Here is a 15232-nt window from a genome sequence, read left to right as displayed (position 1 = left end):
AGCTACAAGCAAAGAAAATGCAGTTTAAATGTCACTACAGCATGAAACTCATAGTTGTGATGTAAATTCATGATTTTGGACACAAATTCAGTAAGAGGACCAGTAGAGGCTCATAATAATGTCAGATGTAGACTTTGTAGAGGGTTTATTATGTCTATATACAGTGTTCTGCACAAAACAAAACAAAATATTACAAATGACCTCTGGACATTTAAAATGGGTGATTTTTTTACTGACAACATCTGGGAGAAGAAGTCAGTATATTCACACAAACACATAATAAAGTCCATTTCCTGGGCAGGGCTTAGTCCTTGTCTGGTCTTTCAGATTCATGTTTGAAGCAGGGCCTGAAACCAGCCAACCAGGCGATGCTGTACGTCTGCATGTCCAGCAGACCACATGAGCACAGACACGAGATCAGAAGCTCATTTAAAATCTGTGTTGAAGTCATAGGCGTCATCTGCGGAGAGGCTGAGGTCGGTGGGGACAGACTGGAACAGCACATGGCCTGGTTTTTCTGGAAGACAAGGTGAGATGTAAATATAAGGCCTAATAGGTGAAGATTTTAATAATAATGAATCATTTTTAACATCATTTACTTTTGAGCGATGGCTTCGATGGTTTCTCCGGTTCTCCTGTTTCATTTGTGTCCTCAGCGGTTTGTTCAGGCTGCAAGGAGAGCAAATATTTATTTAACAATCGTACAATCCTCAAGACACAGAGTGATCTCAAATGCGACACGTCCTGCCAGCTGGATCAGAGTTGGATTAGAAGTCTTCATAAACAAATTAAGACTTGAATATTTGTCCTCATTTCCAGGAGACCAGACTGCTAGCATTATTTGAAGCAGCTGTATCGTCTGGCAAAAAGATAAGTTACCTCATTATTCTCATCATTCAGCTCTGCTTCTTCCTCTGTAGCTGCAGCACCAGGTTTTTCCTCAGAGATGTCGCCAACACTGAGCAGGCCTGCAGTCAGGCCTTTGGAGATGAAGCTTATACTGCTGGCCTGGTTTGGGAATTTAACACCTTAAAAAAAGAAATAGGCAGAAGTTGTTTTCAGGTAGAACTTCACAAGGTAGACCGTTAAATGTTGAAGAGCTTAAGGATTCAAATTAAACACTGGTACCTTTCAGAGTTTCCTCGTTGCCTGTTTTCAGTTGGTTTAGGTCCCAGCCTTTCTGCATCTCAGCGACCACAGCGTCGGACATGTAGGCGGGGAGGCTGTGGTTCTCCCGTGGCTTGCAGTGGTAGCTCATCTTGGCTCTGAGAAGACACCAAACAAAAGACACAGACTGCAGTGAGACAGAGCACTCCCTACACTGCTTCATGAATTTACATGTATGCAGTTTTCCTGGTACAGTGTTGGGATCAGAGTTGGATTAGAAGTCTTCATAAAGAAATACAGAATTGCGCTTTTGTCCTCATTTCCACACTGATGCGCTACAACATGCTCCCCCTTCCAAACCCTTTAGAAAAGCATAAACACTCACCCTGTCCAATCAGCAAGGAAAGCTGTGGCTGCCTGCTCTGTGTTGGCGACTCCGCCCTTCTGCAGATATCCTCGCTTTTTGGCAAACAAGGTTAAAAACTCCAGAGAGTTCTTGAAGTCAGGGACATTATATTGAAGCATGATCTGTAACAATGAAAGCAGATGACTGGAAATTAATTTACAAGACACCCAACACCCAAACCCATCTAACTAGTTCACACACGACTCCAACCTGGGTCTGGTCGCACTGTTTGAGCAGAGTCCTGACAGCCTCCAGCACGCTCTCCTGGCCCTCCTCCACCTGCAGGCTCCTCAGAGCCATAGAGGCTGGTGGGTTGGACGGTGAGGCAACGACTCCTGGGCTGTCTATAAGCTTCACATTCTTCGAGATGTGCACCTCCTGCATGGATCTGAAGGGGTGGTAACAGGTAACGTTTAACTACGGGGATGAGCAACAAATGAGGGGCTTGAGAAATATGTTAATTACAACTTCGCACAGCTTGAATAATTCTTGAGTTTTTCCGCTGATTATCACTCACTTTGTGACGCCTCTCTTGACGCCGACATTGCACGCGAGGATCCCCTTCATACTGTTAATGAGACTGCTCTTCCCCACGTTAGGAAAACCTGAGAGTGAAAGGAGATCACATCAAAGATGAACATTCAGACTATGTTCTGTGAGGACATTCAATCACACGGAGCTGCATTTAACTCAAGTCCTCATGGAACTCAAACACAACGTCAAAGGAAGTCACTTTCTAAAGGGAGGACCCTGTGCTTACCGACGATGCCCACTCTGAGTGAATCCTTATTCTGTGTGTTAGCAGCCAAACTTGTCAGGAGCTCAGTGAGACAGCTGTTCCCGAACGAGGTGGCTGCTCTGGATTTGTCCAGGACTTCATTGGAGGCCACTATCCTGCGCTTCTTGGCTTGCTGATGAAGACAGAGTGTATAAGTACCACAAACATTGTTTTTTTGGTTTACATTTCAAACAGGATGAAGCTCCCTCCTACTGCCTGAATACAGCATGCACATATAGGAAACTATGTTGTTCACAAACACACACCAGCTCTGCTTGGGACAGAGCCACTGAATTTGTGTGTTTTGTTTGTTACTCTTGGAGGTTATAACCAGTTATAACAGCACAACACAAGCTGCTCAACCTTCTCAGTCCTCCAGATTACAATGAGGTATAAACACAACATTAGCGGCAGTTTATTCACTGTAAAACAATCCCAACTGTGGGAGAGAGGAGTGGTTAACACTTCACTTCCTGCTGAAAAGTTGAAAAAGTTTGGCTTTCTTCATATTAATGGATCATATGGTGCGAGCCTACACATTTGCCTTTGATGACTGATGTGTAAAATACACCTACCATTGTTTTGTCCTTGATCTGTGTTGATGCTTTGAATGCCAATGTGGGAAACTCCGCCTGTAAACACTGCATCCACCTCTCCACATTTTGCTTTGGAACCAGATCTAGAGCACAGAAAATCAAACACACACAACAGACCGCAGACCTGCTCATCTGCTTACTTAACAAGAAATTAACAGCATAATTGGCAGCATCTCGTGTCCATTTACCTATTTTGTTAAGAACCAAAAGCAGTTTCTTGTTGCCTTCTCTCTGCAGCACCGCCTCCTCCAGCTGTGGACACCTGCAGCCCAGTGGATCGCGAGCATCGAGGACTTCTATCACTACATCTGATGCATCAATTACCTGAAAAGGTAGAGAGGGAGGTCAGGTTGAGGACTAAAGTCATTCCTTTCTGCAGTGAAACACTGACTGGGATTGGGTAGTTTTACCTTGTTTAATTCAGCGCAAAGGTACTGTTTTGAGTTCTTGTCTGGGGCGGCCTGTTTCTGTGAAGGCTTTATAACCTCATCCTATGGAAACAAGACCACACAAAAGTTAAACCAACAGCAGAGACATAAAACTCTGAACTGACAGGTGATTTTAGAGTTTGCCTTTTACCTCCCGAGCCTTCTTTGCCTTGGGTTCAGTTTCTTTACTTGCAGCCTCTTTCTCCTTTTTCCTCTTCTGGGCTCGCTCCTCTTTTTTAGCTTGTCTCTTTCTTTGCTTTTCTTCTTCAATCTGGGAGATTAAAAAAATGTAAAACAGACAGCCAGTGATCTAATGGTATAGACTTAAGCGTCAACAGAAGGACACATATAAACACAGTTTAGCCCCATTTCCCAAAGCATTTTAATGCTGGGATGATCTTGGCTCATAGATTTTCAATGGGACTAAAATCATTGCAGTCTTACACCACTTTTGGGAGACAAGGACAGAGCAGATCCACACATCAACCTGAAAAGTGACGCTGCTTTTATACCAAGTAGCTGCAAACTGCATCAGAAGAGCAAATGTCTGCCAACCTGCTGCCTCCTCTCCTCTGCCTCTCTGAGGACCTCCTCTTTGAAGGGAGCACTGCTGGGCACACCGGGGTCCTTCTTTACTCGTTTGTGCACTCCTTTCTTCTTTGCCTCTTTTCTTAGCTTTCTGTTGTGCTCCCGGACCTAAACACACAACACCAGAATGTAACGTTGCTCATTTTTTGGAGACATTAATCAGAGCAGCAGCAGGGATCTCGTTCCTCCGGGCCCCGTCGCACATAAAGCTATAAACTTAAACATCTCAGGTATTAGATGATTACTTCAGACTCTTACCTTTTTCTGTATTTTATAACGCTTTGAACACGATACTCGCTTGCTGGCTTTCCTTAACTCTGGAGACAAAAGACAAACATAAAACAGTTTGACGTTGGTTCAACTGTTAGCTAAAACGAAGCTAATGCAAACAGCCCAATAACGGTTGTTAGCGATGGGAACAGTTAGCGATGGGAACAGTTAGCTTCTTAGCTAGGTGAATTAACCGAAGAAGAAAGCCTTAAAGAGCTGTTTAATTTAATAAGCCCATATGTTACTGGAAAATCACCATCAGTGTTCACTTACTTGGTCGTTTCATCGTGGAGCTGTGGACATGCCAAAGAGAGTGCCCCTGTCTCACACGTGGAGGAGTGAGCAAGTTTGGTGTTTGTCACTTCCGCTTTTGTCACCTTGACTGGCGCCCTCTGCTGGGTTGGAGTACTTCATAAACCGTCATTATCGTATTTGTAAATAAATAAATAAATAAATAAATAATCCTAAAATAATACAACCGAGAGTGTCAATCCCCTTTTAATGAACTCAGAGAAGTAACTTTCTCTATGTTTGCTTCAAAAGTGAGAACCACCAACTAAAAATATTTTAAGGCTCATACCTAAATTGTCCAACTTTTGTTTCAGCTCTTGAACTAAATAATAGCATTGAAGTACATATTTCGAAGCGGTAACTAGTGCAGGGATTTCCTAGACTTTGGTAAATGTAGGCTACCGATGAATGAGTCTTGAAAACTGATGGAGAAGGTAAATTATTATACCAAAACATAATAATACTTATGTGCTGAGCATCACTGATTTCTTGTTCAAAATTGTAACCATGACGCCACAGACTCATTCCATCGATAATACATTTTTGCAGCAATATGAGAAGCATAGCGTGCACAAAGGCCATACTGTCACGGTAATAGTAGCAGGTGTCAGATCCTGTGACCTGGTTTTAACCTCAGTTTACCCAAACTACTCATCTCTGCAACGCAAAAATTTAACCTAACTGCAAGGGGATTTTGCCACTGATACTGTTCATCATGTGAACCCATCAGAACCACTTGGGCAACAGAAAATCTTCCCATAACGAACCAGAGCGAAATGAGAATCCGATTAATATGAAGAAGAAGAAGAAGAAGAAGAAGAAGAAGAAGAAGAAGAAGAGTCAACTCCGGGTCACGTGACTGGGTCGAGCATCTTTTTGGTCCATTTTGGATGGTAGCAAGAGCTCTGTGCAACCCAAGAAAATGACCAAACTGCAGTTTTTAAACGTCTTTTTGACTGAGCGTCTCATGCTTGCTGCGCAGGAGATCTACAAGTCTGTCGAAGACACGATTTTGGAGTACCAGGAGGAGATAGCGATCCGGGAGCGGGAGAACGACCATCTGAGACGGAGGCTGCGAGACGCTGGAATTGAAATATGGCCAGGTTAGCTCCGCTGAAAGCTAACGGTGCAGTTGCGCCCCTTTATGTCCTATCAGCCGAGTCTGTGGGGTGGCATTGTGTAGCGAAGTGGAAACGACTACGTACAGGATCAATGTCACAACACAGCTAATAACCTCAGAATAATGTTACCCCACTTCCAAGCAAGTTCACTTTAGCTGTTTGCGAGCTAGTTTATGTTGGCTGCTGTTGTTGTGGAGCGGCTAGCACGTTAGCAACCTTTGTTCGTTAGCCAACCCGCTAGTTTAGCCGACTAGCCTACTCCCGGTTAGCATGTAGCTATATGTGCATACCTGAGTGCGTTTTGACGTGGTCATTGTACTAATTCAGAACTTGTTTGACCAGGGCAGATAGACGTGAGCATTACTAAATGAATACACACTGTTCACCCGTTGTGTCAGGGTTTGTGTTTGTTTACTACGATTGTAAACCTCCCTATCACCTCCCTGGACCTAGAGTTGAGTGTCGCCGAAGGTGCCACTATTTATGAGTGTAAATATTCCATGCACTCTTAATGTCAATACATTTGTAGAGATTTCAGTACACACACTTTCACTTGACATCCGTCTGTTTTCTGTTAGCAGTGGCAAATACAACAACAGTCAAAAGTTTGCACACACCTCTTCATGGAATGGCTTGTCTTAAGTTTTAGGCTCTGCAAAGTCGACACCTTTTGCTTTGATGTCAGCTTTGCATACTGTTGTCATTCTCTCAGCTACTTTCACGAGGTCTTCACCTGGAATGCTTTTCAGACCGTCTAGGAGGAGTTTCCATATATAATGAGAACTTTTTGGCTGCTCTGCCTTCACTCTGCAGTCCATCTCATCCAAAACCATATGAACTGGGTTCAGCTTGGGTGACTGTGGAGGCCAGGTCATCTGATACAGCACTCAAGCACTCTCCCCTTTTGGTCGAATAGCCCTTACATAGTCTAGAAATGCATTTTGATTTATTGTCCCATTTGAAAATAAATGATGGTCCCACTAAGCGCAGACCAGATGGGATGACATGTTGCTGCAGAATGCTGCAACAATTTCCCCCGGTATAATGCCCATTCCTTGTGTTTCTTGGCCCAAGCAGTTCTTTTCATCGTGTTTGTCTTCTCTCAGTAGAGATTTCTTTGCAGCAGTTCAACCATCAAGGCCTGATTCACACAATCTCCTCCGAACAGTTGATGTGGAGATGTGTTGGCTGCTTGAACTCAGTGAAGCATTTATGTGGGCTCTTATCTGTGGTGCTGTTATTTGTCAATTTCTGAGGCTGCTAACTGAAGTGACTGTATTGTCTGCAGCAGAGGTAACTCGAGGTCTTCCTGTCCTGGGCTGGTTCTCATGACGGTTCGTCATATGTCATGTCATATGATAGTTTTTGCAACTGCACTTGAAGATACATTCAAAGTTTGTGAAATTTTCTAGATTGAGTGACATCCATCTCTTAAAGTAATGCTGGACTGTCATTTCTCTTTAAGTAGTTAAGCAGTTCTTGCCATCCGCTGTGAATAAATGCTTTACACCACTTAGAAGTCAAGTGGAATATTTTACATAGATATCACGAGTGTTATAATAGTCAATACACACTATACAATATTCGTAAGAAAACTCTGAAATTCGTGAACTGCAAATGTCATGTCATATAAATTTCAACTAGTGTTGCACTTTGCCATGGACACAGTTGTGTTTGCAGAAATGTACTTAATATTTTCCTCTGGGCCTCTTGCTCCTGTTGTGTTCTCAGATCGTCCGTCCATGGCACTGTTGGACGAGGAGGATGGTGAGCATCCACGACGTGAGTGGAGTCCCAGCATGGGGCATGAAGAGCGTATCCCTATTCAGATTAAGGATAAAAGAGATCTGCGGGCCAGTCAAGGAGATGATCAGCTTCGTGGCCATGGCTCTTGCAGCACACCAGAGAACATGTTCACTCCTCCGCGTGTTGGAAATGAATATCCTCAGGACGGCCCCCACACATCCAACCTCCCTCAGAGTCAAGGTGTGGAGAACAGGGAGAGGGACCCTGGATCTCGAGGCCCCTCAAGACATGTGAAGGTGGAGAGCGGAGGAGGCCACAGAGGCTCGACTTCTTCCAACAGCGGCGCCCAGCCGCTCGCGCCAGTTAACCCAAACTGCTCAAATGAGAACAACATTGACATTATTGGGGTGGAGAATGGAGGACAGATGGTTGGTGCTAAGGGAACTGGAACTGGAGCTAACAGAGGACAGGCCTCTCACATGCGCAACCAAGGAGCCAATGCTGTGGACTGCCCCCATCAAAAATCCCCCCTACAAGGCCACATGTCGTCCTTTTGCTGCAAGGTTTGCGGCGAGGCGTTTAGTCACGTTGGCCACCTGCATGTGCATGTACAAGTGCACACGCGAGAAAAACCTTACCGCTGTGGAGTGTGCGGGAAATGCTGCAGCTCCTCCGGCAGACTCCAGGAGCACCAGCGTAGTCACACAGGAGAAAAACCATTCCGCTGCCAGATTTGTGGAAAGGGCTTCACACAGATGGCTCACCTGAAAGTACACATGAGGATCCATACTGGGGAGAAGCCATACAGCTGCCCTGTGTGTGGCAAATGCTTCAGCCGCTCTGACAAAATCAAAAGGCATCTCCAGACCCATAGCCGCGAGGGTACATATTTCTCAGGGCAATGATGCAAGTGTTTGTGAACCATGTTGATGTGGGAAACTTTCCTACAAAAAGCTAACATTGCTGCCATTAGGACAAGGCTTTTTTTCTACTTTCCAAGAACTAGGGATTCTGCAACTCTTAGAGAAAATTTCTTATCTAAGCTAATACTTCTCCATGCCATAGTCCCTCAATAGAATTTTTATTAGCCAGTTTAGTATGTCATTTACCTAATTTTGTACTTGTCACTGAGTATTAAATCTCTGACACAATTTGAGTTATTAGCTAGTCTTTCTGAATTATTGAGCCTTTCCTTAGTCACATAATTAGCATGATGAAGTCTTCCACACATGCCTTGAAACTGAGATGCATAAAGAAATGCAACAATGTTCAGCACGGTTACAGCTTATTATCAGCCAGTCACTTCATAGGTTTCCACTGAGTTTGAACTCTGCAGACTTGACAGCTGTCGTGTTATTATTTTAGGACCTAAAATTAAGAGTCAGTGCCTGCATGTAATTAACTCCACCTTCTCAGTTATCCAGAGAATTGATGGGCTGACTAATGAACCCTGTGTTTGATCTGGCTCAGTCTAACACTGCCAGTAGTTTATTTTTTTTAAAACAATGACACAAATTTAAGGCAAACAAAAAGCTACTGAAAATAAACTGTGGACTTTTACCGACTAACAAGAAGTCTGACCTGGCACTTATCTCCATTTTAGTCTTTATTTTAACTTCCTTTGTCTTGGGAGTGCTGTTACATTGTTGCAGAGCTAAATACTGCCATCTCACATCGTCAGTGCTTCATGTTGTCCACTGGAACATGGACAAATCTGTTGTGAGACTGCTCCACTTTTGTGAAATAATGTGATATTCTGTAAAATACCACTAGTCTCAGTCTACCATGCATTTAGGAATTTTGTGGTGTCTTTTTTATGACATGCACTACGGCATCTGTTTAAGAGGATGCAGAAATACACTCTGTAATAGGGCCATACAGTATTGGCTGAACCTTTTTGTGGTTTTTCAGGGGTCTCAGTCTGCAAAGATTTATGCTCACCTGTGTTTCTACCACAGTAGATATTCACACGTGAGATATTTTTGGAGTGGTCTCAGTTGTGGTTGATTTTCAGAAGTGATGGTTGGTTTATCATAGAATCAGGTACTTCCTCTGCCCATCTTGGACTGACCCCAGAACAGCAGACCCAACAGTTACCTTTCTCCTCTTTCTCCTCTCAGGACTAATGCTGCATTCATAACATGAGAGCATACCAGAAATACTACTGTCTGACTTGAAACAGCTATTATTAAAGTCAGAAACTCAGGGTTTGTGAGTTTTTTCGTGGGATTAGACCCTTGTAGCAGGAAAGAAACTTGTCGGTAACAATTAAAGACAAAGATAAATAAATAAAACAACAATCTGCATCTGAATGTCCTGCAGAAAGACGAGCTAAATAAAATGTACCCTCAGAGTGTCAAAGCTCAGTTGTTTGCTCTGGGATGCACACCAGTGAAACCTCCTATGTGTGATGAATGCAGCATGAGACAACTACAGCACGTCCTCACAGCTGACCAGCAGCCCTTCACTCAGCCTTCTCTGGGACACCTTTGCTCCCCCAGCGTGCACACACACACACACACACGCACACACACTACTGTACAGTGTTGTATCATTGCGTATTAAATGTTATTTTTTAATAAAGTAGTAATTGAGTATCTGTTGTAATTGTCTTGTATTATATGTAAACAAGCTTGCTAGAACTGTGCTGATCAGCTAACTATTGTTATAGATAGCACAGAGGCTAACCCCAGTTCACTACTAAAACCACTTTTTAATGGACAAGAAAATCAAACCTTTTTCAGAATGAGTTTAAAGGATTTATAATCAGATTTACTTTATGTCAGCAGAGTTAGAATATCTATCAAAAACTGAGAACAACCTCTCTCTCTCTTCTGTCATTTAAGGTAAGCCAAGTGTCACTAATGACATCAATGATGCGTCTGGAAAGGTTGACTAAGCTCAAGGGTTTATCAACAGAATAACAGAACTTTTGATATTTATCACTTGGTAAATGTTTAAGGAAATAGGCCTTTTTCACAGAGGACATCTTGACAGGTCATAATTGGGAAAGTACAGGTGTAAAAAAAAACTGATGTTATTCATGCAGATTCACTGTCATGACTTACTGGGAGCTTGAATAGAACAGATCCATCGTTATTAGTAACACCTAAGCTTTCCCTTCGTTGAATAGTCAAACATCTGTGATGAAAAAAGGCCTATTGGAGAACATAAATCTTTCTCTCGCTCGCAGTAATGCAATTTCGGTTCTAAATGCCGTGCAGAAAAAATCTCAGTCATATTCACACCACATTAAAATCCTCAAATCCATCATGTTCCCACAGCCAGTGTTTGAATTGTGTGTAGAAATGATTGGTTCACAGTGAAGGATCCACACTCAGTTTTATTTTGTAGTAACAAATATGCAACACCTGGTGGGGTACTTTCCATTTCAATGTTTTTCCTCAGCGTCCATGACAAAAACTGCTGCCTGTCAGGGTGTCAATTTGTCTAGATTGATTAAATGCGTCAAGTAGTACTCCAAACATTTTTAAGCCTCAAATGAAAAGCGAATTAAAAATTGTTTATGAAAGGGAACAACTGGAAACTGGGATTTGCCTTTTCCATCGTAACATCATACAGTTTGCGTTCAGATGGTCGACACATTATGAATTCACCGAAAGCTGCTAACTTAAATGTATTCAGCTGTATGCAGCCTCGTGCTGGACTGTGCATTTACACATGGCAGCATCCAAGCATCACACCCTTGAAGAGGGTCCATCAGTAAGAGAGAGACACTGAGAGCCTTACCAAGGCCTCTGCACCACTTAATTAGTTAGAACCACTTCAGTGTTTCAACTGCCGTCTTCATGCCTCTTAAGGTGTGAAGGAACACTCACTCAGTCCTCTGATATTTATCACACAGTCATAACAATGTGTACTGTTTCTGTGTCGACAATAAAGGCCTGTCTGTCAGCAGCAGCTGAGAATATTGAGACTAATCATAGAGTCAAGGAGACCTGGCAGGCCAAACTTGGACACAGCCCTCTGATTTGCAGTAAGACACTACATCTCTTTAGGGTGCAGGCAGGCAGGAAACAGTGGATGCACGCAGCAGGAAGAGCCACGAGGTCCAATGGCATGAAGCCGGGAAGCTGAAGGGAGATGCTGTTGATAAACCGCATTTCATTTGCTCTTATCAAATTTAAGTATCTACCAAGCAGAAGTTATCTAGGTGAGCTTCCCGTTTAGGCGGATCAGTCACATTCCTAAATGGCGATCTAATGGAACAGGCTTATCGAGTATGATTACATTACCCAATCACAGGCAATCAAGTCAGAAGCCTGCAGTGTAATCAGCCATCAAAATCAAATGATGGCCTGTGTGAAGAGATTCATGTGAATCCATATAATTCAATCAGCGCCAGTGTTGGCTCCTACCTCTAAATAAACATGAAAGACATGTACATTTCGCAAAACATGTCGCACCTCTCTTCTTTTAAGTTGTTGTCACCTGGATGATTTCAGCCAATGTGTCTTTTATGGAAAAAAAACTAATCATATTCCACAATGAGACCTTCAGGCATTTCAGAGGCCAATTATAAACACGTAATTTATACCTAAAATGTGTTAATTTTCAAGTTCTGAAAAATACATCTGCCTCTAGTGATATCTAGCTAAGCAGACACAAGTTTGGTCTTATGCACCCAGGTTTGTCAGGTTTCTGCCTCTACTGCCCCAAAAAGGATTTGTCTGAAAAAGTACATTTACAAACGCAACAGCAACCTCTGGCTTTGACCCAGCTTCATAGAGGAAAGCATCCTTTAAAGAAATCTTGGAAGAAAACAACATATTCAGTGAAGAACATGCATTGCAACAATACCAACAGAAGTAAAATCAATTGATATGCTGTGCAGCTACAGAGTTGATATTTCATACTATAACTCATCTCCGATACACCCAAAGTACACCCAAAAAGTCAATGCAGCCTACTTTTGTCAGCCAATTTTATCCAAAGTGGTTCCGGGAACACACAGTGGTGTCCTATCTTCACATGAAGAGGACATTTTGATCAATCACCATGCCCTTAATAGCTAAAAATAGCAGAGAGCATCATTATTTTATGAGGTACGGTTGTTTCAATGTGTGACAGCTCTTGAGTGATTGAGTGAATAGTGGGATGAGAGTGCTCTCCAGGGATCTTATTCAAATGTTGATTGATCTCCAGTTTAAGCATTCAGTCACGATGGCAGTTCATAACCCAAGAGGATGGCATAAATATTAAGTTTCACAAAGAAGACTTGGGGTCAGCAGCTGCACAGAGGGTAGAGGAGGAGGATCGATAGAACAGTGTGAGCAAGAAAGCATGGCTGCAGCCGTCACGCCACAAGTGTCACATTTGTAAAGAGATCTCTGATCGTAGGTGAATGTAACAGGAATTCATAAGTCACTGTAATTAAAGCCACTTAAACTGAAGAATCTCATCTTTAACAAATGAATCTTGGCTAGAAAGGAGCAGAAAGCAGTTTGTCTAATTTATAATATACAGATTCTGATGTCAGTCACAGATCCACTGAGAAAACTTGGACATGCAGAATAAATGGTGTACCTGATGGTGTGTAGTGTGTATGTGTTGTGTACTTGTCGTTTTACTTGTAGATGCATGTGCCGCTCTGTCCCTGTCAACTGTCTGGACATCTATTGACTTTTCTGTCGCTGCGGGGGAGCAGCATTCATCTCTTTGGAGGAGCCTGCTGGGAGCCTGTACACTGGTTTCCTCTGGGTCTGCAGGCAGCCACTCCAGGCCAGTCCAGGAGACCAGAGGCTCTATTAGCCCACTCTGTGGGGTTATTTATTGGAAGACACTGTGAACAGTCTTTGGCAAGGCAGGGCTCAGTCATTTACTCTATTTCCTGCTTTTATTATATGCAGGGTTTAGTATAATATAACATATAGTATGGTTTATATATTGTTTTTAGTTTGATAGATTACTGGGGGGAAACAGTGTGTACCAAAGTACTCAGAGTACACACGTCATCAACACATTTCATCATTCGAATTTCAAACAGCCTTCAAGCTATATTTTGACATTTTAGGGAACAAGCTCATTTGCTTTCTTACCATGTCATCACTCCACACTCAGACTCCAGGAAGTCACTGCACAGGGACAAGAATAGTGTGGCACATTACCCCTTGTACATGCTTGTTGCTTTCACACTTAAGTTTTGTATGGATTGAGCAAAAGAGATATGATGTCACTCAGTGAGCTGTAGAGGTGATGGTAGATGTATTTTGTTACCTTTGGACCAGTTAAAGGTGCCCTGTGTAGTTTCTTCTGAACAAACAAACATTTATGCAAAGCATTTCTCACCAAAACCGAATGTGTGCATCCTTGAGGTTTAACATTGTTGTGAATGTGTTCCCTCATAAAAAAATTTGCAAAGCTAACATTCATACATTCATGTGTTCTTCGTCTCTGCCTTAGTTAGTTAGTTAGTTAGTTACTTAGTTGCTGCAGATCTTAGTGCATTGCTGCCACCTCTCAATCAGTGGAATAATGTCACACCATTGGCAGAAATGTGTCTAGCATCACCCACATGCATGCGGCTCCATAGCATAGCAGCAGAGGTCAGAAGCTCTACAAGGAACCTTTAAGTGAACCTGCTGCTGGCTGTAGCTTCATATTTACCATAAAGACATGACAGTGCCACAGTGTCTCTCATCCCCCACTGAGTGATGCTTGCTTGCTCGGACTTCCCTTTGCAACAGCGGTGGCAAATGCAGAATTTAAATACTTCTGCTGGCAAATTCTGACTGACATGAAGCCAGCAGAGCAGTTTTTATTCAGCAGATGTGCAATTTTAGCTTTTTCTTAGTGAATGGCAACAAAAGGATATTCTTGCTATATATGTTGATGCTCACTCTCATGTAATAATTTAACACTGAGGAGAGTTTTCAGTTTCCAGTTTCAGCTTTCTCCTGACAGTTTCTGAGCAGATGATTGAGAGCAGCTCTGAACAGGCGGAACAGGCACCCACAGTTTTACAGATTCAGACCTACTTTCGGGTATAATTACATAACGTATTATTCTGTGCTGATAAGGAATTATTTCCTTTTCTTCTATAAACTCTAATCAATCCAATAGTGGTAATTGTGAACATGATGTCTCTGGGGATGTTTTCATTTTCCAGCTATCTCTTGTTGCAACACTCACACATACACAATGTCAGCTGAAAAGAATGATGACGTGTCATTAGTTTCTCACACCTCACATATCCTGCAGCTTCTGACTGACCAATCTATGACACACTGATCCGTTTATCTAAGAGAGGAGACTACAGGGTCACGCCTGTATCTGCATGATCCCTGTTTTATCTCAGGATACAACACCTCCTCTGGAGCACTGAGGAAATGAAAGCATATCTTGCATGTTGGCAGGAACTGAAGTGATTTTGGGGCCAGCCTGAAAGATGCTGCTGCATGACTAACACCTCCTCAGTGACTGATTTGTGCTCAGTAAATCAGTAAAGTGTTGACAGCCTGCGCAGTAGCTAACGTGATGCCTTGAAACAACTTGTTCCCACTTTGGGTCATTGTTGAAGCAGCTTTATAGATTTTTACATGTTGTCAGTGTAATAGAGTATATCTTAACAGAATGATGAAAATGTGCTTTATATGTATGTTAGTCACATTGATTTTATGTAGATTTATGTAATTGCAGAAAAACAGAATAAAAAGCATAAAATATCTATAATATGGGATGTTTATTTCACACAAGGTTTTGTTTCCTATTTATTACCTTTTTTATGGTCTTGTCCTGAGGTGCTATGACTAACCTTTAAACTTTATTTATTGTTTCACTCAGTGGTTACAGGTGGGCTCCTAGGCGATACTGCAGTAAATGTAATCTCAGAATATGTTTTGTGTTTGTGTGTTAGTTGTAATGGCAGTATATCTTAAACC

The 15232-nt window shown here is 42.4% G+C and overlaps 2 protein-coding genes and 1 non-coding gene across 3 annotated transcripts; 1 reads left to right on the top strand and 2 right to left on the bottom strand.

Annotated features, from left to right (window-relative positions):
- Positions 1-128: 128 nt before the first annotated feature.
- gnl3 (G protein nucleolar 3) lies at positions 129-4525 on the bottom strand. The gene is made up of 15 exons (XM_076740794.1): positions 4447-4525; positions 4162-4220; positions 3871-4011; positions 3467-3586; positions 3298-3378; positions 3076-3211; positions 2867-2970; positions 2274-2424; positions 2031-2118; positions 1724-1901; positions 1493-1635; positions 1129-1265; positions 880-1028; positions 600-669; positions 129-517 (listed from the first exon to the last, which is right to left on the bottom strand). Exons 1-15 carry the CDS (start codon positions 4457-4459, stop codon positions 426-428), a joined length of 1662 nt encoding a protein of 553 aa, XP_076596909.1. The 5' UTR covers positions 4460-4525; the 3' UTR covers positions 129-425.
- Positions 2537-2669, bottom strand: LOC143339722 (small nucleolar RNA SNORA47). Its single transcript, XR_013079368.1, has one exon. It is a non-coding gene; the product is annotated as a small nucleolar RNA SNORA47 (small nucleolar RNA).
- An 802-nt stretch (positions 4526-5327) lies between the features above and the next one.
- Positions 5328-9931, top strand: LOC143338163 (uncharacterized). Its single transcript, XM_076758376.1, has 2 exons — positions 5328-5567; positions 7317-9931. The coding sequence occupies exons 1-2, from the start codon at positions 5387-5389 to the stop codon at positions 8234-8236; spliced, it is 1101 nt and encodes a 366-aa protein (XP_076614491.1). The 5' UTR covers positions 5328-5386; the 3' UTR covers positions 8237-9931.
- Positions 9932-15232: the final 5301 nt, after the last annotated feature.

Source organism: Chaetodon auriga, chromosome 2, assembly GCF_051107435.1.
Source record: "Chaetodon auriga isolate fChaAug3 chromosome 2, fChaAug3.hap1, whole genome shotgun sequence".
In the NCBI taxonomy this organism is placed as follows: Eukaryota; Metazoa; Chordata; class Actinopteri; order Chaetodontiformes; family Chaetodontidae; genus Chaetodon; species Chaetodon auriga.
This window is presented reverse-complemented; position numbering and strand designations above follow the sequence as displayed.